General features: G+C 39.6%; 1 protein-coding gene across 1 annotated transcript in view; it reads left to right on the top strand.

The window, feature by feature from the left end:
* Positions 1-17709, top strand: part of edar (ectodysplasin A receptor) — a 34209-nt gene extending 16500 nt beyond the window's left edge. Inside the window, exons 4-12 of the mRNA XM_031281747.2 lie at positions 2727-2908; positions 5354-5439; positions 9752-9829; positions 10006-10131; positions 10245-10319; positions 13153-13225; positions 15741-16065; positions 16180-16243; positions 16791-17709. Of these exons, the coding sequence (XP_031137607.2) occupies positions 2727-2908; positions 5354-5439; positions 9752-9829; positions 10006-10131; positions 10245-10319; positions 13153-13225; positions 15741-16065; positions 16180-16243; positions 16791-17176 (1395 nt within the window). The 3' untranslated portion in view covers positions 17177-17709. The remainder of the gene's footprint in view (positions 1-2726; positions 2909-5353; positions 5440-9751; positions 9830-10005; positions 10132-10244; positions 10320-13152; positions 13226-15740; positions 16066-16179; positions 16244-16790) is intronic.
* Positions 17710-25964: the final 8255 nt, after the last annotated feature.

The following is a 25964-nucleotide window of genomic DNA, read 5'->3' as shown; positions in this document are numbered from 1 at the left end:
AGCTAAGCGAGCAAATCCCATCTCCATGGTCAAACCAGCTCACTTCATCTAAATACTTTGTCTCTGCTCCCTGACACTTCCCTCTGTTCTGCCGGTCCTAGATTGTACACAAGATATATTGCTAACGTTATGTAGCTAACGTTAAACATCGCTAAAGTAGCTGACCGCTACAGCAGCGACGTAGCTAATGTTAACGTTAGCTGCTATGGTTAGCTGTTTATAAAGTGGAAGTAGACAACTTATCAACTAGCTAGCTAATCTGTCTGCTTATCAACTCCTTGAACGGATTATAGTAACTTTTACCACGGCTTATTGTAGAAAGGCTACTGCAAGAAAAACGTGTAGATTATCAAAAAGACATTGGCTCATTGATGTTTGTTTGACTGCCGATGTTAGCTAGCAGCGTTAGCGCGCTAACGTTAGCTCTGCTAGCTACCGCGCTGCAATCATGTCCGATGGCAGACAGAATTGCAAAATAAAAAGCAATCCAACAGCATATTATACAATGTAAACAAAGACACGTTTTTTTGCGGCGGCCTTTAAAAAAATGAACAGTAGTGAAAGTTATTATAGTCCATGGATGTATTAAGAGAACGTTATAGTCTAGTCATGTTATGATGGGAAGTGGAAGTGACGATGCTCTGTTTCTCCGTTTTTGGTGAATTTCTGTAGCAGAAACAGCGCCGCCTATAGGCCTGGAATATGAAGTAGCGTGTTGAGTCATTTACAAATGGATCCGTTTGGACGCAACTATTCTTGAAACGAATCCAGGGAAGACGGGTAAAAAAAAGATCGTTTTGGTACGTGTGGACGTGGCCTTAGTCTGGACCAAAGGGGTGGACCGACCAACATTGTCATTCTAAACACCACGCTGGTAACATGGCTTAAAACAATGCAACAAACCAAACTCTGTTAATTCATCTTTCATTCACTTGGGAAAATTCACAACACTCTAAACCCTTCCTTCTTCTGTCCTTTTTTAGCTCCATAAGCAAGCATGCATATAAATCTCATGATTGCACAATAAACACAACTGTGTTTGTTAGTTTTTTCCTTCCTTTCCTGCTTCCCTGCCTCCTGCCTTGTGTGCACTAAGCTACGATGTACTTCTAATAAGCATCCCCAACAACAACGTGTTGTGTTAGAACTTGTATAATCACTGTCCGAGACAGAGACGGCATTTAGAAGTTCAGTCTGATAAGCACAGAGCTCTGTCATAAAGAGTAATTTGGCCATTTGTGAGCGATAGAAACACGAGAGAAGAAAGAAGTTTAATCAGTGAGATGAGAGCCCCCTTTGCACTTTCCCCTGCCTGTCTGATCCTTTGGGTGCCACAGTCTGTAATTCATATGTTATTTTGTTCCCCTGAGCTTTCCCTGCATGTGTGTGTGTTTCTTGACACCCTTTTAATCATGGGATAACCACAGGGCTCCTCCTCACAACAGAGACTTCAGAAAGTATGTGCTTACACAGACTTACGCACACACAGACATCACACAGGACATCCAAGGACGCTTTTAGAGTGCATCTTGTATCCAGATTGTTTAGCTTGTATGAACAAAAACACTGGGGTCAAACCTATATTTTTGATTTCCTAACTTACTAACTAACTAACTTATTGAGTGATTAAAGTGATGGCGAGGTGAGGACATATCAAAGAATGTGTTATTGAAGTTGCAAGTCAGCATGATGTGTGAAAGCTGCTTGACATTGAGGAGTTTAAGATGCGTAACATGTACAGCGACTTCCACCGGCTCAATTTTGCCTATGACTTTTGTTACAGGCCATGACCCCCATTTGCTTTCTTTCCCTTTACAGTCTCACATTTCAAAATAAAAGCAAGAACATGCCATAATATTCCCTGTTTGTTGTCAATTCTAGTTTTGTTTTTTCACCTCCCTTCCTCCTAGATTTATGATACACAAGATTCAAAGAGGCGACAATTTTGCTTTGAAAGGAAAGACTCTTTAAAACGGAGCAGCTTTTAGTGACAAACATAAGCAAAGCCAGGGCGATCCTGTGTAAAAAGGATCCAAAGGGAGCTTTAACTAAAATTGACAAGATCCTGCCAATAGCTCAGCAAAGTTGTATATCAAACAATCATACTGAGACTTACGGACGTCAAACAGAAGGGAAGGACTATTAGATTTCTCCGAGAGTCAGTCTACTGTAGCCCAAAGCTAAGAGGCAAAGGCTTGTTTTAATAGACAGATGAAAGTAAGAAGGAAATGAAAGATGAAAGAGAAGGAGCAAAAAAGAGAATATGTTGTTTTTTTTGTGTGTGTGTGGCCTGTAGCTTGGTCTCCCCACTGTGAGGAATTATTAAGCAGAGATGGGAGAAGATCGATGCTAGAAGACAGAATGATGAGTTGGTCATCTTAAACACTACCAGGCATGGAAAGCATGTACACGCACGCACGCACGCACGCACACACACACACACACACACACACACACACACACACACACACACACACACACACACACACACACACACACAATCAGATTTCTCTTTTGTCATCTCAAAACAGTAATGCCTGATTTGTTAAGGACATGGATAGAAACAGATGTGTGAATGGGGTGTGCTTTTTTTGAATGTGTGTCCACAGTGTTGTGAATCATCGTATTAATCTGAAGGGTGTTGAGTTCATTTAGAATTAAATTATATCTAATGTACTGTATGAGAGAAATGAAACCAAATGTTTGAATGTGTGTGTGTTTTGCAGACCTGTGGCTACGGTGTGAAGGATGAGGACTTTGCCTGTGTGTCGTGCCCACAGGGGAAATATTCTAAAGGGAAGTATGAGATCTGCAGACGGCATAAAGACTGTGATGCCCTCTACAAAGCCACTGTTCGCGCAGCGGGAACTCCGGACAGCGACGCTGAGTGTGGACCCTGTTTACCAGGGTAAACGACACAAACACACATATAAGATTTAAAACCCATTTGCTACAATGTGACTTAAAAAGAAAATGGCAACAGGCATTAACTACACAGTACTGTAATATTGTGAAAGCATTGGCAGGAATCTGTATCGAATCACTTGCATGCACTGCATGTTTGTCCTCGTGTGCGTGCACGAGAAGAAACAAAATAAGGGCCCACTCGTAAAAAGTTGCTCTGTAGTGCTAATAGTAGCCAAAAACTTCACAGGGTACCTTTTAAAGGCACCCTGACATAAAATAACTTCATAAGGTGACCTGATTACACACTTCATATTAAGTCACCAGCGAGATGCACCAGCTGACATGCACTCCAACAACATTGTACTCCATGAGCAAATTCTGGAAAAATCATGGCACCGGACTTGATTCAGAATCTCCTGGATACTTTCCGCCACGGGAATACTCATTAAAGGTGGTAGAGGATGCTTGTAAATGACAAATAATGAAATACAAAATTGTGGCAAATAGGATGTATGGATACTTTGAAATACTACTATTTTAGGAATATAAATGAATTCTGTTTCATCAGCTGTTTCTGTTTCTTCAGCTTTTATACGTATACACAGTGGACAATATACTGAATATATATACTGTACGGACAACAACAGAGATGTACTGTATAGTACTGTATATGTACACATGACACAGTATGACTACTCAAATCTTGGCACATGTACAGTATGAGTTGACATGAATGGACCACCCTGTTTTTCTATTTCATAACCTGCCCCCCCTTAGTGTGCAAATACGCTCTAAATCCTGAACTTATTTATTTGCACATGACATCTGTGGATGCAACCCCCCCGTCACTTAAAAATATTAAGTCAATAAGGGACGTTTAAACGTTACCAGACCTTCTCCTCCTCTCTCATCCTTCCTATCATCCATCACTCCCCCTCCTCCTGCCTCTCTGTAGACTTGCTTTGTCAACACCAAACTTAGTCTTTCTTACTGCATTCAACATGTTAAATGTCTGGTACGGCTTTCCTGCTATACAATGTATTTTACACAGAAATGTAAGCTAAATGAAAACTGTCATCAGTCTGGATGCTGTCCTGCTGCTTTCTACTTTTTTTGGCTCTTTTGCTTTGGCTCATGTACACTGAGTTGGGTCATGACAATGTCTGCGTCGGTACAGTATGCGCCGCACTGTATGTATGGGTGTTGTACACTGCAGTTTGCAGAGTCCATACCTGTTTGATGCAGAACAGGCCTCAACAGTAGCAATAAAGTTCAGTTAAAGTGTATCTCGTCAGCGAAAAAGACCTGGAGGAAAATGAGTCTGTTGTGGCAGATATGTTTGTCTGCTGGTTTCCCTGAAAGCAACTTCAGTAGCACTTTAACAAAATTAATGTTTATTATCCATTATTAAGCCATGAGCTGACATGAACTTAATGAATACTTTATTATTATCTATGATCTATCAACAATGTCTTTATAATACGTAACAGTACATACTTGTCTCTATAAGTCCAGAATATTTGTGCTATTACAAAATGTCTTAAATATTAGCTGCATTATTGCATATTTTTAAGGGCTCATGAAGATGAAGAAACACCATCTATATCTATATTGTTGTATACTTTTGCTATCCATCCACTAAAAATAGTTTGCAAAGTCTTTTGTAAGGGTTTAATAATACTTTAGACTAAGGTATATAAAACATCTATAAACATTAAATGATATTATTATATGACAAATTATTAGGAAATACTAATTCAGAGTACAATCTGAGTTAATTGATGTGGAACAAGTGTTAAACAAATAATGTATTCATCATAAATAAGTCATGTTTGCTGATTTTTGTGAACGGTTCAAATCTGCTAAACATCAACAGTTCTATGTAGTTAAAATAGTGACCAATGCCTAATAGTGGGAACCCTAAATCAATCACCAGCAAATCAGATTGAACCAGTTTCTCTGACTATATCAGATATATATGAAGGCACCAGTTAGTTACCTGCATGCTGCCTACATTATCTGTACATACTATAAATTCTGCTCATGTTCTCAAGCCTAAATGATTTGATTTGAAAGACTCAACTCCCTCTCTCCTTTCCTCTAATAGACACTTCATGATTCAGGGCGATAATATGTACCAAGCCATCTTTAGTGTCTTGAGGGCATTAATTATGTACATTTCTTCACTAAGGCAAACTTTTCACCTTAGCTGCTTCCCCATACTTATGCACCGTGTGGGTGCAGTATGTCTAGAAGGTAGGGAGGCCACATACCGTATGCACACCTGCCGTGCTTGCTGATAGTGCTTTAAGTGTTTAAAACTGATTTTGAATAGAAAATGTTCTCCTCTCCTTATTTTTCTCCAGAAAGACTAATCGGGTCTATCAGACTAATTATATAGTCTAACAAGTTGCTAGTTTATACTCATGTATTTTATGTCTCCCAGGTATTACATGCTGGAAAACAGACCCAGGAACCTCTATGGGATGGTTTGCCACTCCTGCCAGAACGCACCACGCAACACCAAAGAATGTAAGACCAACCTCTTCACCATTTCTCCCTCCCCTTCCTTCTGCTCGCTTTCAACCTTTCGCCCCAACAACCTTTTAATCTCTTTTCATCTATGAATTCCCCCTTTTTCTTTTTCAACATTTATATTCACTGCTTTCGTTGTCCAAACACGGACCAGGTTTCCGCTGGATGCAAAGCTACCAAACATTAAAGTTGTCTGTCTAAATGAAAGGAAATAAATGGGGACATGCTGTGCAAAAGCAGATGTTGAAAGCCTGGACTTTTGAGGGAACAATCAGAGGTCAGAGGTTGTGGTGAGTTCTCCTGGACCCTCTGGTCACTGTCCTCCCCTGTAACCGGGCCGCACTGATGGACACAAAGGAGTCCAACAACAACCCCCTCCCCTCCCATTCTTGCCTCTCTGCTTTTCCGGCTCCAGAGGGGTGTTTGGCAGCTTATCCATAACTTCACTGCCTCACTGATTACCCTGCATACCTGACACTGTGTGTACAGTACATGCATCTGTGTGTGTGTGTGTGTGTGTGTGTGTGTGTGTGTGCGCGCATGCTTGGCGCCAAGTGTTGCTTCGACCACATCTCTGGACAATAATATTTACCAGAGGTTGTCTCCATTTTTCCGTTTCCCATTCACTATCAGCATCTGCAGTTGTTAAATGTTTCCTCACAATGATGTCAAGTGGCGGTCAAGCAAAACATAAGTTTCTGATATTTTGAAGATTTTATATTTGACTGTGGTGGTAATGCATACAGGAATATTGCAACCATATATAAATATGATACAGTAATGTAAGCAAGTTTGATGCTGTACCTCATAAAGCTGCAGAAAGCAAAAAGAGTTACAACCAAAGCCATCATTTCCTCAGGCTGAATTTGAATACATTTTCCATCAACACAGTGTCACTTTTGGGATGTCTCGCTAATTTGTGTAAAGCTAATTACAAATAGCCCCACACATTTTGTTTTTAAATTGTATATGGCATTAATAACTTTTAGGTCACATTCATTAATTTTAAAATGAATGATCACTTCTTTCTCTTAGTATTCATGATGCACAGCTAAGTTTCATTTATCTCTTTGAGCCTCGTGCCGTCTACTTTTCAGGTATTTGCACTACCTCTGCATTAGTTTTAATTAGAAACTTATTTAAATCTTTTTAGGACACTCGGGAAAAGAGAGAAAGATAAACGTAAAATGTAATTAATTGTCCTCGTGTCTTCTTTTAAAGATAGAAAAAGCCTCAGATATAGTTAAAAGCACCATGAAAATGAGAAGATTAGAACGCAATCCATTAGAATATAATGAGATACTGTAGATAATGGTCTTCACAGCCAAATCAAACAATTTAATTTGAAAATCTGTCTTTGTCACAATAATTGAAAATCATGTGAGACTGATAGACATCCAAGTCTTCTAATGTCATATCCCATTTTAAGTCATTTCTTAATACTTGAAAGATGAGTATTTATTGCAGAGCTTGAAAAGGACAGTCTCACTGTCCTGCTGTGCCCTCTCTGGGTTTGTCCACATGTGACAACATTGAGAGAATGATGACGGGATCTGAACAGTGTTTTTGTGAAATAATATTTATGGGACCATAATTGCTCAAAACCCCCTTTGAGTGTAATTGAAGAGGCCGGAAATGAATGGTACTGTGTCATATTTAATGAGTGTGTTTTGAAAGATGAAAACCCCAAAAAGCAGCCCGGGCCTGCAGAGGAGTGGGTGTGAAGTAGGAGCAGGAATATGTGTGTGTGTGTGTGTGTGTGTGTGTGTGTGTGTGTGTGTGTGTGTGTGTGTGAATAAACACTTGCTTTTCAACAGCGCCCTAATTGTTTCTCCCGGGCATGGAAATGAGTGATTAAATGCTGTGAAGAAGTGAAAATAGAATGATGTAACACAAAGTGTGGCAAGTAATTTCATCTTGTATTCAGAGTCAAACTTATTTTGGGGATTGCAAATAGAATTTCATCATTCAGGTTTTAAAGGAATAGTGGGACATTTGGGGAAGTATGCTTATTCCTGACTGGGAGTTAGATGAGAAGATTAATACCACCCTATATGCCCATTTACTATGCCAGCAGCTGGGTTAGCTTAGCTTAGCATAAAGATTGAAAACACACAGCACACAGTGAATCGGTTGTTTTAACACTTTTTGTACGGATTAAACAAACAAGATACAGTTTATTTTGGACTTTGTTACCGTTAGACAAAGCCAGTCTAGCGGTTTGCCCCTGTTTTCAGTCTTAATGCTAAGCTAAGCTAGCATAACCTGCTGCTGACTGTACTGTTGCTTCATATTCAGCGTATAGACATGAGATCGTCTCGTCTAATTCTCGGCAAGAAAGCGAATAAGCATATTTCCTAAAAGCTCCAACAATTCATTTTAAGATTGTAACCATTTATTGAGATACTTTTTGGGTATTAGCGCTTTGCTTACTACCCAGTTCTATTTGTTTTAAAATGAACAGAAAATAAAAAATGCAAAACTTCTCATGTGTAAAACCTAACCTGACAATGTATCGCCTTTATGAGCTGGATAAAGGTGTAATTGTCATTTTGTTATATCAATCAATAATAAGGAGATGCCAAACAGACAATAAATAAAATATGAAAACAATTGTAACTTAAATTCTTAAACGCAAGCTGTAAATTCAGCATGGTTTTCTAATATAAGTTTGATTAGTCTGGATAACAGATACAATCAGAGAGCATTCTCCATTTCACCCAATTGTTTTAAGTCAGGCTGTGGTATATTTTAATTAAACCCTCTTCAGATGAGAACATAAACATAATGCACCCCCCTACAGTAAATAAAAAGCTGAAAGCTGGGAGTTCTACTCGCTCAGGGTGAAGGCAGGCTGACACTCGCCATGTAATCTGTAAATTGCCCTGGCTCCTGCCTAGCTCTGTGTGTGTGATAATTAAAACTTCAGTGGGTATGAGAAAGAAAGATGATTAGCATGTTACTGCTTGCGCTGATGCTACTCTTTGGCAGGCAGACGTTACGAGTCTGTCGCTCAATCTCCACTGTCACCTTTTTGATTTTTTTATTGACTTTTGCTGCTATTTTCTAACTGGGCACCAACACACATAAATACTTAGCTCACTATCAACGGACATCATAAACTGTACTAAGCATAAGAACACATTTTGAATCTTATTTTTCCTTAACGGAGATACAAAGACACACGTGGCTTGATATCACATTTTCACACAGAAGTATTTATCAGAAGCTAACCTTCGACTCATCTCTGCTTAAAATTCTTATGTCAAACAAAAAATAAGAATGTAAAAAAAATGTAATTCTGCACCCCTCAGTTTGTCAGGACCTGAGTACCAATATTGCCCTGCAGAACTATCATTTTGTGGTGTGAGTTCAGCCTGCGAGACATGATTAAGAGATGAAACCGCAAGACGCTAAACAGAATTCCAGTTCAGGCTCATATCCTTATCCAGAGTGTAAACACATACCCCGAGTTAATGTCTGCAGCCACAGGGCACTGATATATATATGTGTGTGTGATGACATGAAGCTCTGAGACCACTGGAAGCAGCACGGCACATGTCTACAGTGCATCAACTCTGTGTGAAATAAAAGACTGATTAAAAGAGCTGATTTATGAGCTGCCAGTAGTTAACAGCTCCATTAGGAAAGAGGAAAAACAGTCGATGAATAATCCAGAAAAAGAGACAGAGGGAAGGAGGGAGCTTTGAAAGCGATGGAAAGTGAACAGAGAGAGAGAAAGAAAGACATTTGGACACAGAGAGCTTCCTCCCTGACATTTTGGGAAGTATGCTTATTTGCTTTCCTGCAGATATTTAATGGTCATGTAGAGTAAATTTGTAGCTACAGCCAGCAGCCGGTTAGCTTAGCTTAGCACAAAGACTGGAAACAGGGGGAAACAACTAGCCCGGCTCTATCCTAAGGTAACAAAATCCGCCTACAAGCACCTCTAAAAGTCAGTTATTTACATGTTATATCTTCTTTGTTTGTTCCCAAATACTTCAGATTAGCTGTTCTCCTTGTTTCCATTCTCTGTGCTCAGCTAAGCTGACCAGCTGATGGCGGTGGCTTCATATTTAACTTTTAAGACATGAGAGTGTTATTGATCTTCTCATCTTACTCTCGGCAGGAAAGTGAATAAGCATTTCCTTAAATGTCAAACTATTCCTTTAATCACAATTGTGTGTATTAGTCCTCTGATAGTAGTTTTGCTTGTAAGAGATTTATGAGCAAACAATAGGATAACAATATTTCCACTTATCCACAATAATAAATTGAAAGTATGTCTGCTTGTGTGTGTGTTTTACAGGCATGTCAACCAGCGGGCCAAGAGAAAAACCTATAATTGACCCTGGCAGCACTACTGTTTTCCCTCATCCACATAAAGGTACACACAATACACACACACACACACACACACACATATAAATATACAGTATATATATATATATATATATATATATATATATATATACAAGCTTGATCTATAGCCATCGATTGTTTATATTTTTCTTTCTCACACACACATCATTAATACTTGACATTACTGCCTCCATGTTTCAGATTCCACAGGACAAGGTCACCTAGCAACGGCCCTCATTATCGCCATGTCAACCATTTTCATCATGGCCATAGCCATCGTCCTCATCATCATGTTTTACATCCTGAAGGCTAAACCGAGTGGCCAGGGTGAGACAGACACACACGCACGCACGCACGCACACACACAATCTAATGTTAAAGGTTGGCATTTGTGAAATACAGTATGTCGTTCCTCATGTGTGTGTGTGTGTGTCCTGCAGCATGTTGTTCCGGACAAGTTGTGAAAGCAGTGGAAGCTCAGACCAACAAACAGGAAGACAAGAAAGATATCCCTGGTGAGACATATCTCTCTCTCTCTCTCACACACACACACACACACACACACACACACACACACACACACACACACACACACACACACACACAGTTAATAATTAATGATCTCACGCAGCATTTAAGCTTCTTAATGGCTTTCTGTTTGGTGTCTCCCGTCTGTATTCTGGCCTCATAATTGGGAGTGTTGTTCACATGCACACTAGTATCCATGGTTTAGAGCCTTATACTGGTTTTGATTGTATACCAGATATTATGTTTACATGAAACAGAAGTAATCTTGTTATTTATATCCTTGTTTACATGATTCTAACATTATCCACATTTTTGGCCATACGCATGGCCACAGGGATAGGGGCTTTGATCCAGGTTTCTGATGATGTGATGATATTCAAATGCAAAAACACATACATGTAATACTTTGCAACTGAAGCGATAGTGCCAATAATTTGACTTTCATCTTTAAGAAGACTACACATGCAAACTGTTAGACACATTTTTTTCATTCATAAACCAAGGGTGGGCAGTAGAAGCCAACAGTAATTGAGAATAAAAGTAGCTGTAGTTACTGTATAGTTATGTTTATGGAGTATATGCTGTAAGATATTTCTTCTGTCATTAAAAAAGTAAAATGACAAAATTCTGTTATTTAAACTGTCATATTGACAGCTGCTAAACTGTGTTTCGTTGTTGTGAAACAATGACAATGAAGCTCTATGCTATTCCATTCTATTCTGAATCCAGAGACAAAGTAAAGCATGAACAATAATTTAGTGACTGTTTATGCGCAGACCATCTGTTTTTTCCTCTCTAACATTGTTAGTTTTCATATCCGTAAAAATAAACAGACCAACAGTCCTAAACTGATCATTTCCATGTTCCTATAAACTTCTCTTGCACATTGCACGATTCTTTAAAGAGAGCCTACAAAATACACTCAATAATACGTGCTTGCATACATACTTAGAAATACATTCCAAACAGTACAAAGACACACAAAGCTACATTATCACAGTAACATAAACTATAATTAGTTGTTTTTCCACCCTCAGCTTTTAACGACTATGAAATGACTCCAAAATAGTCACAATGACAAAGCACACAGTTTACTTAACAGTCAGTTGACGCATATATACCACCCAGCAGTGAATAAAGTAACACTATGTATTTTACCCAATCCTGCAGCAGAATCCTCTCTAACATTGATTCAGGTTAACTGTATGCCTGGCTTATTCGTTAAGCCTAAACACTGTGTGTTAACTGTAGATGAGCTTATATCTGCAGAAGTATTATCCAACGCTTTCCTGTAGTTCTCTAGGCACAGCTGATTCTTTTATTTTTTATTATTGGAGCTGTGAATAACATATCTTTTTGCAACAATTTCCCACTAATAAAAGTATTTCTTCAGAATTACTTATTAAACACATAATCAAACAAACCAAATCCCATTTAAATGTTAATAGTTTTGGCTCTGTGTTTGTCCAGTATGTATGCACATATTTGTGATTTGTAGCATAATGTATGCAAATGCAAGTGTGTGCTTGTGTGTCCTGACAGACCTGCACTATGATGAGTACATCATGCTGGAATGTTAAGCTTCCAAAGCTAAAGCCATACATTGCTTTAGGCGCTATTTCTCCTAACAATTATGCTCTGTTCAATTTCACTCCCAGACTGACTGACTAACCTCTTACATGTGGTGTGGACGCGAACGCGAACACTCACACACACACACACACACACACACACACACACACACACACACACACACACACACTTACTGTATCTGTGGCCGCAGACACAGTATGTGGTGCGAGGTTGCTGACTTAATAATGTAATAGCTAAAAAAAAAACATGACAAAGTAGTTATAGTATGATTAAAAAATAAATGCTGGCATTGTTACTCACTGTTCTCTGTGTGTGCGTGTGTGTGGAAGAGAAGCCCATTGCTCGGAGCTCTACCGGAGCTAGCTGTCACTCATGTAGACACTGAGTTAATAAGGCTGTGAGATGAAAGACACACACACACACACACACACACACACACACACACACACACACACACACACACACACACACACACACACACACACACACAGCATTTGTTCCACTTAGGTATTCACTTATTAAGCTGTCTATCCTCATCAGCATCCATGATGTTAAGTGTAATTTAACATAATAGTCACTGTAATCATTTTATACATCGCTCTGACTGCAGTTCCTCTGTTCGAGGTATACATCCTTTTAGCCCTCAGGAACGTGTTCTCTTTAGTGTGCTTCAACTCATGCCAACATCTATTTAAAACAATGTAGGTTTAATGCGGTCTTACTTTGCGATAAAAGACAAGAGCCTGAAAAATCTGATTGGAGATCTTAGATCTTTATTTTGCGTTACTGTACTATAACCCATCATGCAGCACTTGTATTTCAATAAATGAAATTTGTTTGTCTGTTTGGTTAATTACATGTATCAAAATGAGATGTGTACATTGACTAACAATTAAGTGGAAATATGTAACTTTTGAAAGAAGAAATAATGGAGGGAAATTCAATTTGCCATTACTATGTAATTGTCACTTCTGGCCTCAAATGCTGCTGTTCAGCATTAATGTGAGTCATGCATTAAATCAATACAAACCCAGATGACCTTTGAAAAGTTTGAGTATAACGTGGCATTCTTTTTATATACGAAACAATGACATGTGTTAGACCAACATCCTTTTAGATTTTAATATATCTGCAGTGTTATTACTACTGATCTTTCTGTTTTTCTGTATTTGTGAGGGGAAAAAAACACCTATAAACCTCTATATATCCTCTCCTTTTCTCTCTTAGACAATGTGGTGATCTACTCGGAGAAAGATGAGTTTGACAAATTGAAAGCGGTTCCTCAGAAGACAGTGAAAAGGTGAGAGACACGTTTGATTTACAAACACCTTTGCCACACTGCTGCTCTTCACTTTAACAAAAGAGCAGCCGACAAACTGACATCAAGCATGTTACGGGCTGGGCAATACTCAGTGTACAAAATATGAAGGACACAAAACAAGCTTCCCAATGGAGTCTAAGAACGTTTGAGTACCACGAGGGCATGTTGTTAAAGGTGATGGTTAAGGTTTGAGAAGAAACACTTAGCCTTGAAATGATGCAGTTGGACTTAAACAAATCAAAATAATGTTTTCTTCTTTAGCTTGTCAACCAGCCATTGTTTAGCACATCCACTGATGTTTGAATGGGATTTATATAGCAAACGTAAGGACATAAGAACAGCTACTATGTTTGGTACACTGCATTATATTAACCTTAGGGCATGTGTCTACAAGAACTATGTACATGTATGCATCATTTTGTGCTTATTCATTAAATATGCTGTAGAATATTTTATATTCACTACTTATAAACACCACTATGTCGATGAGTGTGTATTATGAGTGTGTGTGTGTGTGTGTGTGTGTGTATGTGGTGTCACAGAGGCTTTACACAACAGAAAGAAAGTTTAATTATTTTTAACAGCATCTGCCTCTAATTAAGCCACCACAGAACAAGTCACTGCAGTAGTAGCAGTATCATTAGTATCATTACAGCTGGCCTGTGTGTGTGTGTGTGTGTGTGTGTACAAGGTATGTAAAAAGCAAGTTCAGTTGGGGTTTTTGTTTTGTTTTTAATGAAGCAGATAGCCATTATGTGGCTTTGGAGCAGGCAGTGAGGTGGGTTGGGGAGGGGTAGGGGGGTGAGGTAGCATAGGTGAGCCCTGAAGCCTAGCAAACACTGAGAGACAGACAGAGGGAGTAGTTGGCGACCCTGATAGGGGTATTTATTCCAGGCTTCGCCTAAAACCACTACCAGGTGAAAGCATGTCCTGGCAGACAACAAAAGAACGACAGTTCTCTCACCTCCGTCTTTCTGCATATATCTCATCCTTCACGTGCAGACAAGGCTGCTTTATAGGCACTAGTGGCTAGTGTGCAGAGGGAAGTGTGGGAATACATGATAGCATATTGCACACGAATTTACAGTGAGCCATTGTGTTCAAACGTTACAGTGCCTGTAGTGAACATGCTTAAATTGATACAGTGTTCCAATACATGGAACACACACTCTTCAGCATCAATAGCAGTAAACTCTGTGGTATAGCAGCATGCCAGAGGATGTGCTAACTCACTGCTTTAGCTGCCAGAGTGGGTGTTAGATGTCCAGGAAACAATGCCATTTTGTGTGTGCGTTCAGGAAAAGAGCCTGGGACTGGGAAACAATGGCATTCTGTGAGCATCTCTGTCAACAAGGTGCTTTCGGGAGAAAATCCAGAGTAGACATAGGTTGGAAGGGGCCGGGTAATCAAAGGATATTACATGGTATCATGTTGTAAAACGCAGGGCTATTTCAGTCAATCACAGAAACAGCTTACAAACATCAGCAGCTATGGCAACAGCAACAGCATTCTTCTCCAGTTCATTTTCATTTGTCAAAGTTCCTGTTAAGTTTGCAAAGACACAAGTTATCCTGTGTGCATTAGCAATTAGCAGTCACTCACACCATTTAATTATGCAGTGCACATGTGTCAAACATAAGGCCCGAGGGCCAAACCCAGCCCATCGCAGATTTTAATCTGGCCCGCATATCAGTTTAGGTTCACAATACATTTTGGCCCACCTAGTTTTTGTTGCTTTTTCCGAAGTTTTAGGCGCTTTTTTTGAAGTGAACGCCACATATTTGACTTTTTCTCTTAAATAAAATCATGTAATAATAATAATAATAAACTATACATGTCTGGCCCTTGATGTGATTCTCATTTTCCAGTGTGGCCCTTAGTGAAGTTGATTTTGACACCCCTGATGTAGTGCGACAGAAAACCGGAGTATACTGCAGAGTTATTTTGATTACTAAACCATAATCAATGCATATGCATGGATGTATTAGAGTGCAAAGCAGTAGAGTGTGAGGGAAGTGGCATTCAAAAGAATATAAAGAAAAGTTACATCAGAGATTACAGTACACTCACCTAGTTAAAATTAATGTAGTCTAATAAAACAATCCTGCAAGAAACCTACCTTCATGAAGGTTATAATGTTCAGTTTTTTGTCGATAATTTTATATGACGTTATACTGAGAGATGTTTCCATTATGTAGCCTCCCCTCATTGATATAAATGGGGTGGACAAAACAGAACTTTATAACCTTTAGCTAGGTGTACTGTACCTTATTAACTGAGTAGCTGGGGGACCACACTTTATACAAACCAGTAACATTCTACTAATTATGTTTCTTGTACATTGAGGACAGTCTTTTGAAGGGTTCCTTGTGAAACAAATGAGATATAACTACTGTAGCTGATGTCAAGAAGCTCGGCCTAATCACTTGCAGAAGACCTTACACATTTGAAGTGTTCTACATGTAAATATATTCAAATATGTGTGTGTTTGCAGTGAAAATGATGCATCATCAGAGAACGAGCAGCTGTTGAGCCGTAGTATTGACAGCGACGAGGAGGCAGCGTCTGACAAGCAAGGAACAGCCGAGACCAACAACCCCAACCTGTGCCTCGTCAATCTGGGAAACAAGCCCGACCTCTGCCTGCTCTCTCGGGGCCTTTTGCAGCGAGACCGGGCCTGCAACGGGGCCCCCACCTTCGCAGCGGGACAGGCCAATAACATGCCGAGTCCCAACCATATCGGCAATGTCAACCACATCACCAGCACTAACCACATCAGCAGTGTGAACGCAATCAACAACATCAATAAAACCCCGGGGGTAGGAAGATGGAGCTTTTAAAGACGTTACTAGAGTTAAAGATATGATTGTGAACAGATCCTCAGCTCAGTCTCATCTGGAAATAACATAGTGCTGTTTTTTTTTACCACACAGATGCTACAGAGTCGAAGGAAAAAGATCCTGGATCTGTATGGCAGAGCCTGCAATGTGACAGAGGGTAAGTCTCTCTTACTATAATATAAAATATCCATCTTACCCAGCCTTGAAATCAAGAATTGATTTCTGCCAATACTGTGGGGACATTTTACTTATTTCAGTTGAAGATAAACTTTTTGTATTAACTGTTTTGAAGTGATATTGACTTTTATTTCCAAGACAATTGCTTTAGGAAGCAAAACACCCCATATGTTGGAAAATATAGGCATATTTTCCAACATAGGGAACAAAACTCAGACTTATTCACCATCATAGTTCAATGTGTTAGCATGCTAACATTTCACAATTAGCACTAAACACAAAGTGCACCCAAGTTTTGCAAGTAGAGGAAAAGTCATTAGGATATTTCTGAGGATATCCATGTCAAACTTAACTGAAATCCATCCAATAATTGCTGTGATACTTCATTCTGGACTAAAGTGGTGACATTGCCATATAGCCACACCCCTAACATGGCTAAACATTACATTTGATCTAAATCTTGATGTAATGGACTATGTTTGTGTAATGCTCTAATAGTCACTTCTAACACTGCTGTCCCTCTCCAGGCCTGAGCCCCACAGAGCTTCCTTTCGACTGTCTGGAGAAGGCAAGCCGCATGCTGAGCTCCTCCTACAGCAGTGAGGCGGCCGTGGTGAAGACGTGGAGGCATCTGGCCGAGAGCTTCGGGCTAAAGCGTGATGAGATCGGTGGCATGAGCGACGGCCTGCAGCTCTTTGAGAGAGTGAGCACTGCAGGCTACAGCATCCCCGACCTCCTGACCCGCCTGGTACAGATCGAGAGGCTGGACGCAGTGGAGTCGCTCTGCTCGGACGTGCTGGGCAGCAGTGAGATGGCGGCGGCTGCCGGACGGCAGGGCAACAGCAGTTTTCACAGCCAGCTGGTCTGTCCATCCCCATGCCCATCTCCATCCCAGCGCTGCGCCAGTGTCTAAATATGTGGTGGAGCAGAGACTTGGATGCCTTACAGTATATATGGTTGTAGGGACAGATACTGCTCTGACAAGGAGGACAGCACATATACAGTATACACCTTACCCCATATCACATGAAGAATGTCAGTGGAATTTTGTCAGTCCAATCAGAATGGCTGTTCAATATGAAGAGTCAAAAATGTGTTCCTTTTTTTCAGGTTGGGCGGGACGTTCAGGGTGACAAAGATGTTCATGTAATAAAGTAAACAAGCCAGGTTAGCTTCCGAGCTAATGCGTGTTAACTACTGTAGCCGAGGGTAATAAAATAACACAGAGGCTCCTTAATTTAAAGCAGTGTGAACCAAGACGGCCAACATTTTTAACTCCAATATTGATAACGGCAGTCCATAACGCCACAGTTTAACGTCTTCCGTTTACCCCTGAATTCACTTAGAGCAAAAGGGAACTCAATAAAATAGCTTACACGACTTGAGGTAGTGGAATGATTTCACTCGGAGAGCAGTATAAACGCATTGAGCACTCACTCTGACTGAATTAAAGAATCTCAGTCGACTGAGTGGTCACAGACTGAGGATTTGAATATTCGACTTTCAGGGGTCAGCCCTAGTCATCTGGTATACTTTGTATGGCCTTATGTTCTGTCTTTTTTAAAGTGCTACAGAGTATGAGAAAGACAAAAATCAAAGACCAAAGATTTAGATTACTCTCTGGTTTGCTACTTCAGATATCTTTTCCTCTGCAATAATATAATAATCAGAATTAGTTTATATTTTATTAGATTTTCGTCTTTTTCAAATGCTAAGGAATTTTAGATAAAAAATAGCTAGATTAACTGTGCGCTGGATGCAAGTGTTTTTTTCCCAAAGGTTTTGGCACATTCCCTTTGTGATGTCTGTGGGGTGCTGATGGAATCGTCACTGAGCAGTTTCACTGGGCCAGTTATGTGTCTTTCTTGTAGGCACACCAGTGCATTATAAGTGGGATGAATGAGGATGCCTTCTAAGTTGTCCTCTCACTGAACCTTCTTTTAAGGCCCAAATATTCTGCTTAATACCGCAGCTGATGTTTGTGTCCGTACTAAGAAAGCAACCTTGTTTTCGGGGTAGCCTCTAGCTCACCCAGTAAGAGCGTTCGCCCCATGTTGGCTGAGTCCTGCAGCGGTGCGGGTTGGAGTCCGACCTGCTGCTCTTTGCTGCGTGTCATCCCCCATCTCTCTCCCCCTTTCACGTCTATCCACTGTCACTGCTTAATAAAGGGAAAGGTAAATAAAGGAAAAATAATCTTAAAAAAAAAAGAAAGCAACCTTGTTTGACCGCAGCATCAGTAACCATTCATAAATGTGTGCCATCGGCTGTACTGTCATCATACAGGAAAGACAGCAGATATAAGCTCCCTACTTAAAATACATTTATTATGCCCAGCTGGAAATGCTAAAAAATCACTCAGATTAGCTTTCATCTGGTAAACATTGCTTGAGAACTTTGGGCATTTGGGGACACCTCCGTGTCTCTTAGTGAATCGGAATGTCACTAGCATACACAGTAGTCAGTAGTCAACATTACAGAACAGTATTTTCTAAAGATATTATGTTGGCATTTTTAACGTAATGCTTACAATTGTTTTTTTTTATGTCAATTTCAGGTTGATTCTATGATGTTGTTTCCTTTACAACACCAAGTCAGCTTTATTAATTGATTACCATAGGTATGTTAAGTGTGAAATTAATTTATATTTAAACAACCCAAAATGCATGTAATAATTTAGTATCAGAAAACTGTACATTCTACATTGTTCCATGCAGTTTGGTCTTGACAAAGAAATTAAGGTAGTGTGTTAATCCCATTACTCTGCTGCTCATGTTCACACCAAATCCAATTTCCCCAACTTTAACACACACACACACACACACACACACACACACACACACACACACACACACTCATACATAGACCATCATACTCTAGACCATCATACTCTCTTACAGCAACTACTTCCTCAGCAGCGACCCAGTTTGTGACCCCCTGCATAATTCTTCCTCTCCCTCCCTTTTTCCCATTTTACCCCAATTCTGCGGTCTAGTGCTGCCGCCAGCCCTAATTATTTGGCGTGTGGCTTACCGGGCCCCTAATAGGCTGAAGTGTTGTGGTTTACAGAGCGGGTGCAAAGTGCCTGTGATTTCCAGCACCCAATTAAGCATTTAGGGCCACTTAACCACTGAAAGCCCAGTGGAAAAGCTGTAAAAACTGCATTAAAAAGAGAGATGCCACGGCAGACGCATGACTAACTGCCCCTGGGGTTGCTGCACTGTGAACGGTGCAAGAATGCAGCCGGTCATGGTGGAAGCGGCGCTACGGTCATCCCATAACATCTGACCTTACTCAGCTTTTGTAGTCGGCTCAGTCATGCTCAGACAGGATTTAAGCTCCCCGCTCCCCTATGGGACCAATATGGCAAATGAGAACAATATGCAGTTGTGTGTGTTGTTCACCTCTGAAAAGCAGCTGAAGCTGGTTAAGCGTTGTATGTACAGAGACTGAGGGTGGCTCCGGTAGGCATCAAGTTAAACTTTGTGAAGAGCGTTACGTTAATGCTCCATTATTGTGATGATGTTAAAGCTATGGTGCTTAGTTTCTGTCACTCCCATGAGGAATTATAAGTAATGACAGCAACACTTTTGGCGCGTCCACATGATACAAGCCTTCCGTGATCACGCACAGCCCCCACCCCTCCTCGATGCAGTTGCTAGTAGCCAAGGAGGACACGGAGGATTAAATAAACATGATGGACTCTTCAGAAGAGGTAATTGTCTTCACTCTAGTTTCTGCACGGGAAAGTCACCGGGCGACCCAATCTGAACAAAGCTATACTGAGAAATACAGATAGAGTTGTGTGGTGCTGATAGTCTTAATTAGCCTTATAGCAACTCATTTGGAATTCGACAATTTTAACATTTAAGATGCTATACAGGTCTTCGTTGTGCCTTCTCTAGCAGTTAAGCTTCAAAACTCAGCAGTAAGCTCCAAGGTTCAACTTTAACAAGCAATGCCAAGGCTTACTTTGATCTCATTTCTCGGGTATACGGCTGATCTCTATCTGAAGTCTGATGTTGTCAGCATAATGTCCCATGACTGCTCTGAACAAAATCAAACGCATCACCCACTGCCAAGTTCTTTTTCTAATGCTTGTTTGTGTTTCTGGGGCTGGACTCCAGTACTTTAAATTAATTAATGTGCATGTTTATCAAGCATGTATTCAGATTTTTTTTCTTTAATATCTCCTGTCAAGGCAAATGAAAAGCTCACATTTAAATATACTGCCTTCTTAGAGCAGGGTGGTCTTCATCAAATCCAATTCAATTCAAAACATGTTTAAGTAGTTATTTTTTATGTTTTATACTTTTGTAAATAATCTAATTGGTGGATTGAATTGAAATACACCCACACGCTGGTTTCAGACAAGTAAAATCTTGTCTGACATATATTATGCTGTAAGGATGATATACAGGAGCCAAACATGGATTCCTTACCTCAGTAGCACATACAGTATAGTAGAATGTGTAGAAACACACACAAACTCATCACAGAACCAAAGTATAACTGTATATATAACTTATTATTGTACATATTGTATACATTAATAAAGATGTATGGTAAAATGGCTTGATGTTTGAATTTTTATAATCTCATATAACTCATATATGACTGATAAAGCATAACATTATTATTATTACAGTTTATCTTGGCTGGATTCTGATAAAAGGAGATGTGTGACTCTGGATTGGACAATCAAGTCCCAAAGAATATCAAACAATTTTACATTACACAATAAATACTTGCTTTGATGCAGTTATTTTGTACTTGTGTGCTGGTATGCACTAAGTTTTATAGTTGCAATAACATTGAGGCTGTACTTAGGCACAGTGTTTGAGCTAAATGTTAACGTTGACATGCTAACATGCTGATGTATAACAGGTATATAGTAATGTTGACCATGTTCAGCATCTCAGTTTAGCCTGTTGACATGCTAACATTTGCTAATTAGGACAAAAAACTAAGCAGGACTCAAGCATGTCATTAGTTTTGTCATGATAAATCCAAACTTTGATCTGTTGATGGCGCTAGATGAAAAGTTGCAGTTTCACGGCAATCTATCCAAAAGTTGTTGAGATTAGTCTGGACCAAAGTGGTGGACCGGCTTTGTGCTCAGTTGAGCCACACTGCCAGCATGACTCAAAATGTTAGCCTTAATTATGCCAATAAATCAAAACATTTACAGGACAGACTTAATATCAGGGTAAAACATGAAACGTACAATGGAAATAAATCATGGGAATTCAAATCAATTCAAAATTTGTGTTTGAATCGCTAATCACAACATTTTCCAGTTCATTCAACACTCAGACAGTTAATTATAGATGATTAAATGTGACATATTAACTAGATGGTTCATCAAATGTGAGATGAGATCATGGAAAAAGACTGTAGTTAAAGATTAATAGACTATAACTTCATTCAGGCATCACTTTTGGCCCTCAAATTCATCTTTATCTCTCCCACTGGCTTGCTACTGCAAGTTGTGAAAGCCAAACCACTTATCTTTCAAATGAGAGCTAATAACCATAACATAATTTATTTGAAGGTTTCTACATAGAGGTTTGTTTTTTTATTTACTGTTACCAAACGAACGATGAAGAATAATACAAAACTTTTGCAAACTACATTTCATATTAGTAAATAACTTGACCTGCACCAACAAAAAAACAGTGGGGGAATTTTCTTTTGGACAACCCTTAAGTAAATCCCAGAGCTGCACCCACTCATCTATTTTTTTTTTTTTAATACAACCCTTTTCTCCACCAAGACATCAGCCACTCCAGTGGCATCTTTCACTGTATGGTTGTGTATTTGTTCCAAGATTCCCAAAGCCTTAGCTAAACGATGGTGGTGTGTATGTCCTGGCTGGGGATCTTAAATCTGTTTCATAGAACGTCTGTCAGGGAGTGGAAATGCCAGTGATGCTGCTCTGGGGCATCATGGCAGCATTGAGGTTTTTCTCTCATCATGTTTCAAATTTGAAGACAGAAATAATCCAACCCAATTGTAGAGCCTTTTAGTCTGAACACACACACACACACACACACACACACACACACACACACACACACACACACACACACACACACACACAGAGTAGGTACTGTACACCCATGTCTGCAGAATTGTGTGTGTCTTTGTCTTCAGGGTCTGTTTTTGCGTCTAAGAACTTGGCTTGACTTTAAACGAAGAGGATAAAGCCATAGAGCCACTTCGGGGCAAGGAGTGCCAACCATTAACCTCTGCCAGTCGGTAACACCTTCACCCTAAACACAATAACTGCATGCACACACTCATCCCCGTCAGTCGCCTGCAAACACATCAAACAGCAAGGGTACAAGTACTGTCCAGGCCTCAGTCAGGTGTTTGAATCAGAATGTGTGTCTGTCTGGAGTACAGAGTGAACTGTGTTTGCACTCTCACTGATTAAATTGCTTTCAACAGCCACAGCTGCAGTACAATTTTGTAACTACTGTTTTTAAGGAAATTGTAAAAAATATGATCACATTTGTTATACAACATAGTATCTGTCAGCAATGCACCTTGCTTTTACAGCAGTTATAGCTGGACTGGCACAGAGGCAGTGTATTTAGCCATATTTTGTTGAAAATAAAAGTGTTTAGAATTACTGTGGCATAGTGATGGACAACAAATAAGTAAATTACCCTGCAGGATTGGTTAAATAAGTCTCTATTAACGTTGAACCTGCAAGGTGATTCTACCTGACTCACTGTTCTCCCTGAAGCAGCACATTTATAAGTTTAAGGTGGGTGAGTATTTGGTGTTTTGGGTAGAGTATAGTATAGATTAGAAGATCGATACCACTCATGTCTGTGCGTTAAGTACAAAGCTGGAGACAGGATGTGATTAGCATAAAGATTAGCTTAGCATAAAGACTGGATTCCGGGGGATATAGCCAGCCTGTGCTGGGCAGATGGATAAGCATACATAAATAGTTACACTATAGCTCCCCATAAAACAATAAATTGTTGTTGAGATACATTGTACCAATTACAGGGTTTTAGAGGTGCTGGTAGGCAAATTTTGAACTTTGGACAGAGCCAGGCTAGCTGGTTCCCCCTGCTTTTACTCTGTATGGTAAGCTAAGCTAATTGCTTGCTGGATCATGACACGAGTGGACATGAGTGTTATCGATCTTTTAATTTAAGTCTTGGCAAGAGTGCATTTCCCAAAATGTTAAACAATTCTTGTAAGTAACAGTAATACTTAAGGATGCACTATTAAAAAGTGGGAATTTGTTTCTGATAAGGCATTAATAAATGGCAAATCTGTGACTACTGTTAAATGTGCAATAAACATAATAAAATATGGTTCAAGATGTGCTATCTCAAGTATTTTCACTGATCAACATGAAAAAAATAGAATTTTTATAATGATAAATAGGTGGTTAGAATGAAACAATGTACAGTACTAAGAGTAGACACCAACAGCAGGCATATTGGAAAATTAATGAAAATTAGGAAAACAAAACATTTGGGGACATAGCATGCTAAATCATGATCTCTATGATCATGTTTGACATTTCTTTTCTGATGTGAACCTCTTAGTCCATCTTAATGATAGAAAAGCAGAATATAAGAAGTCAAAACAAACTGGATATGGAAACTAGTGTGATCCCAGCATGTGTACCACGAACCATGACAGCTGCTTCCACTCACAACTCCTTCACACACACACTAGCTAATTTACAGTCAGGTATATTACCAGATCCTCCATTTGCTTATTGGATTACTCAAGCAGCATATTTATGCATATTGCGGCTGGTGGAAATAATATACATTTGGTGGTCTGCCATGTCAATTGCTGATTGACTTGACTTCATGGTTGTGCTGAAGTGGAACTGCTAATGTTTCCCACTGCCAGCCGCCTCCCACCGACCAAATAACATTTTAATGAGGTTTACCAGCCAGACAAGAGCAGGGCGACTCTTTGGGGTAATTTTCAGAATTTTTGGTCCACTGAAGAAACACAAACATAAATCAAGATCAGTGTTTAAAGTCGCGTGGCTGTGCAGGGTAGACTGGCAGAGTTAAGCGTGTTAGGGAACACGGACCAGACACGGCTATGACGACTGCTGTGCAGGCCAGACTTTACTGAAGTTATGAAAGTAAATAAATCAGCCGTCCACAATTCCTGGAGTAGGAATAAAAGCAATAAGTCCCTGTATAAATGATACTCCACCCAAAGTCTACATGACTATCAAACCTTTAGCTTGAAAAGCAGCTGGAAGAAGTTTGTAGATTCCTTCAGCTTGAATTCATTTCACTTACAATAAACTCCAAATGTGACAAGTTAAAAAAAATCCATAGAAACTCTAATCTCCACTGTCCATCAATGTGCTCAGTATGTTCCAGTCTTATTTTTGCCAAAATACTGCTTCTGTGTTATTGTACTTCCCTCGTGAAGCAGGTTTGAGTTTAAGTACACTTGTACAATCAAATCCAATACAATACGCAACAACTCTGCCATAAATAGCACCTTAAACAAACCTTAAAATGTTCAGTTGTTGTTACAAAATGTTATTTCAGCAATATGTTTATTCAAAACGTATATAGGACAGACAAGAACATCAATTTTCAACGATTCTGCAAAACCCTGAAATTCCAGTCAATGCCATGTTTGTTTTTTTTCCATCTAATGCCAACATTTGGTTATGGCATATAAACTATGGAGAAGGTGTGTTAGGGCTGAGCAACTGAAACAGTGATGGTTAATAAAAAAGTGAATATCAATTGCACAAAAGCTGGATGTAAATTGTGAGAGTCAGAATTGTCTAATATGAATGTAATTGGCTTCACTGTTTACCTTGAGAATACAAAATGTGTGATAAAATATTGTAAACTCAAAGTCCCCTAACTAGCTTTTGACTATCCTAAATGCCAACTGAGCGAATTCCATTTGCTGAGGAAGGCCATGGGATATGGTCAAAAGCTCTGAATATCCAGATAAACAGCTTTGTCAAATGAATAGGTCAGTTGATATAGAAAGTGATGAGTGGCTTCACAGTGAGCTGCAGGTTTCAATCCATTTGTAACAGAGAGAGCTGCCGTGATCCAAGGCAGAAAAGATGAATGCTGAAGAAACAGTTGATGGTAAAATGATGATTTTGACAGAGTGATTTTATTAAGCACACTGCATCTGCCTTGAAGTGACAGACGCCTGTGGTGGGGTGAGATCTCACACAACAAACTGATTTTGGGATTTCTGAGGGTTTAAGGTCAGACCTGCACATGTACCCTGGGTGGCTTGCTGTTTACGTGGCTGCTGAGTGCAGAATGTGTTCTGCTGTTGATCGTAAAAGCTGCTGTTTCCATTTGATATCATCCAGATGCAAAACAATTCACAAAAGCCACAATGGGATTGCAATATACGTAAATACTCTCCTCATCTGCAATACTGCCAGCAAAATGTGACCTCCACTATTATCTATAATAAAATCGCCTCTGCTTACAGCTGTTGACAGTTGTAAAAAAGTAAGCAAGAAAAGAATTTAAGGTTGGCTTTGACTTAATGAGTAGGATGGAGGGGAATGCTCCCCTTCTGGTCTCTACATCTATGCCCTGGCAAGTTTCACCCCCAGTGGAGATTAAAATTATACTACTTATTTACAACAGCACAATCATTTTTAAAAGGTCACTAAAAATAAATTGTTTTCCAGTCATTTTGTATATAAA

Source organism: Sander lucioperca, chromosome 8 (genome assembly GCF_008315115.2).
Source record: "Sander lucioperca isolate FBNREF2018 chromosome 8, SLUC_FBN_1.2, whole genome shotgun sequence".
Classification (NCBI taxonomy): Eukaryota; Metazoa; Chordata; class Actinopteri; order Perciformes; family Percidae; genus Sander; species Sander lucioperca.
This window is presented reverse-complemented; position numbering and strand designations above follow the sequence as displayed.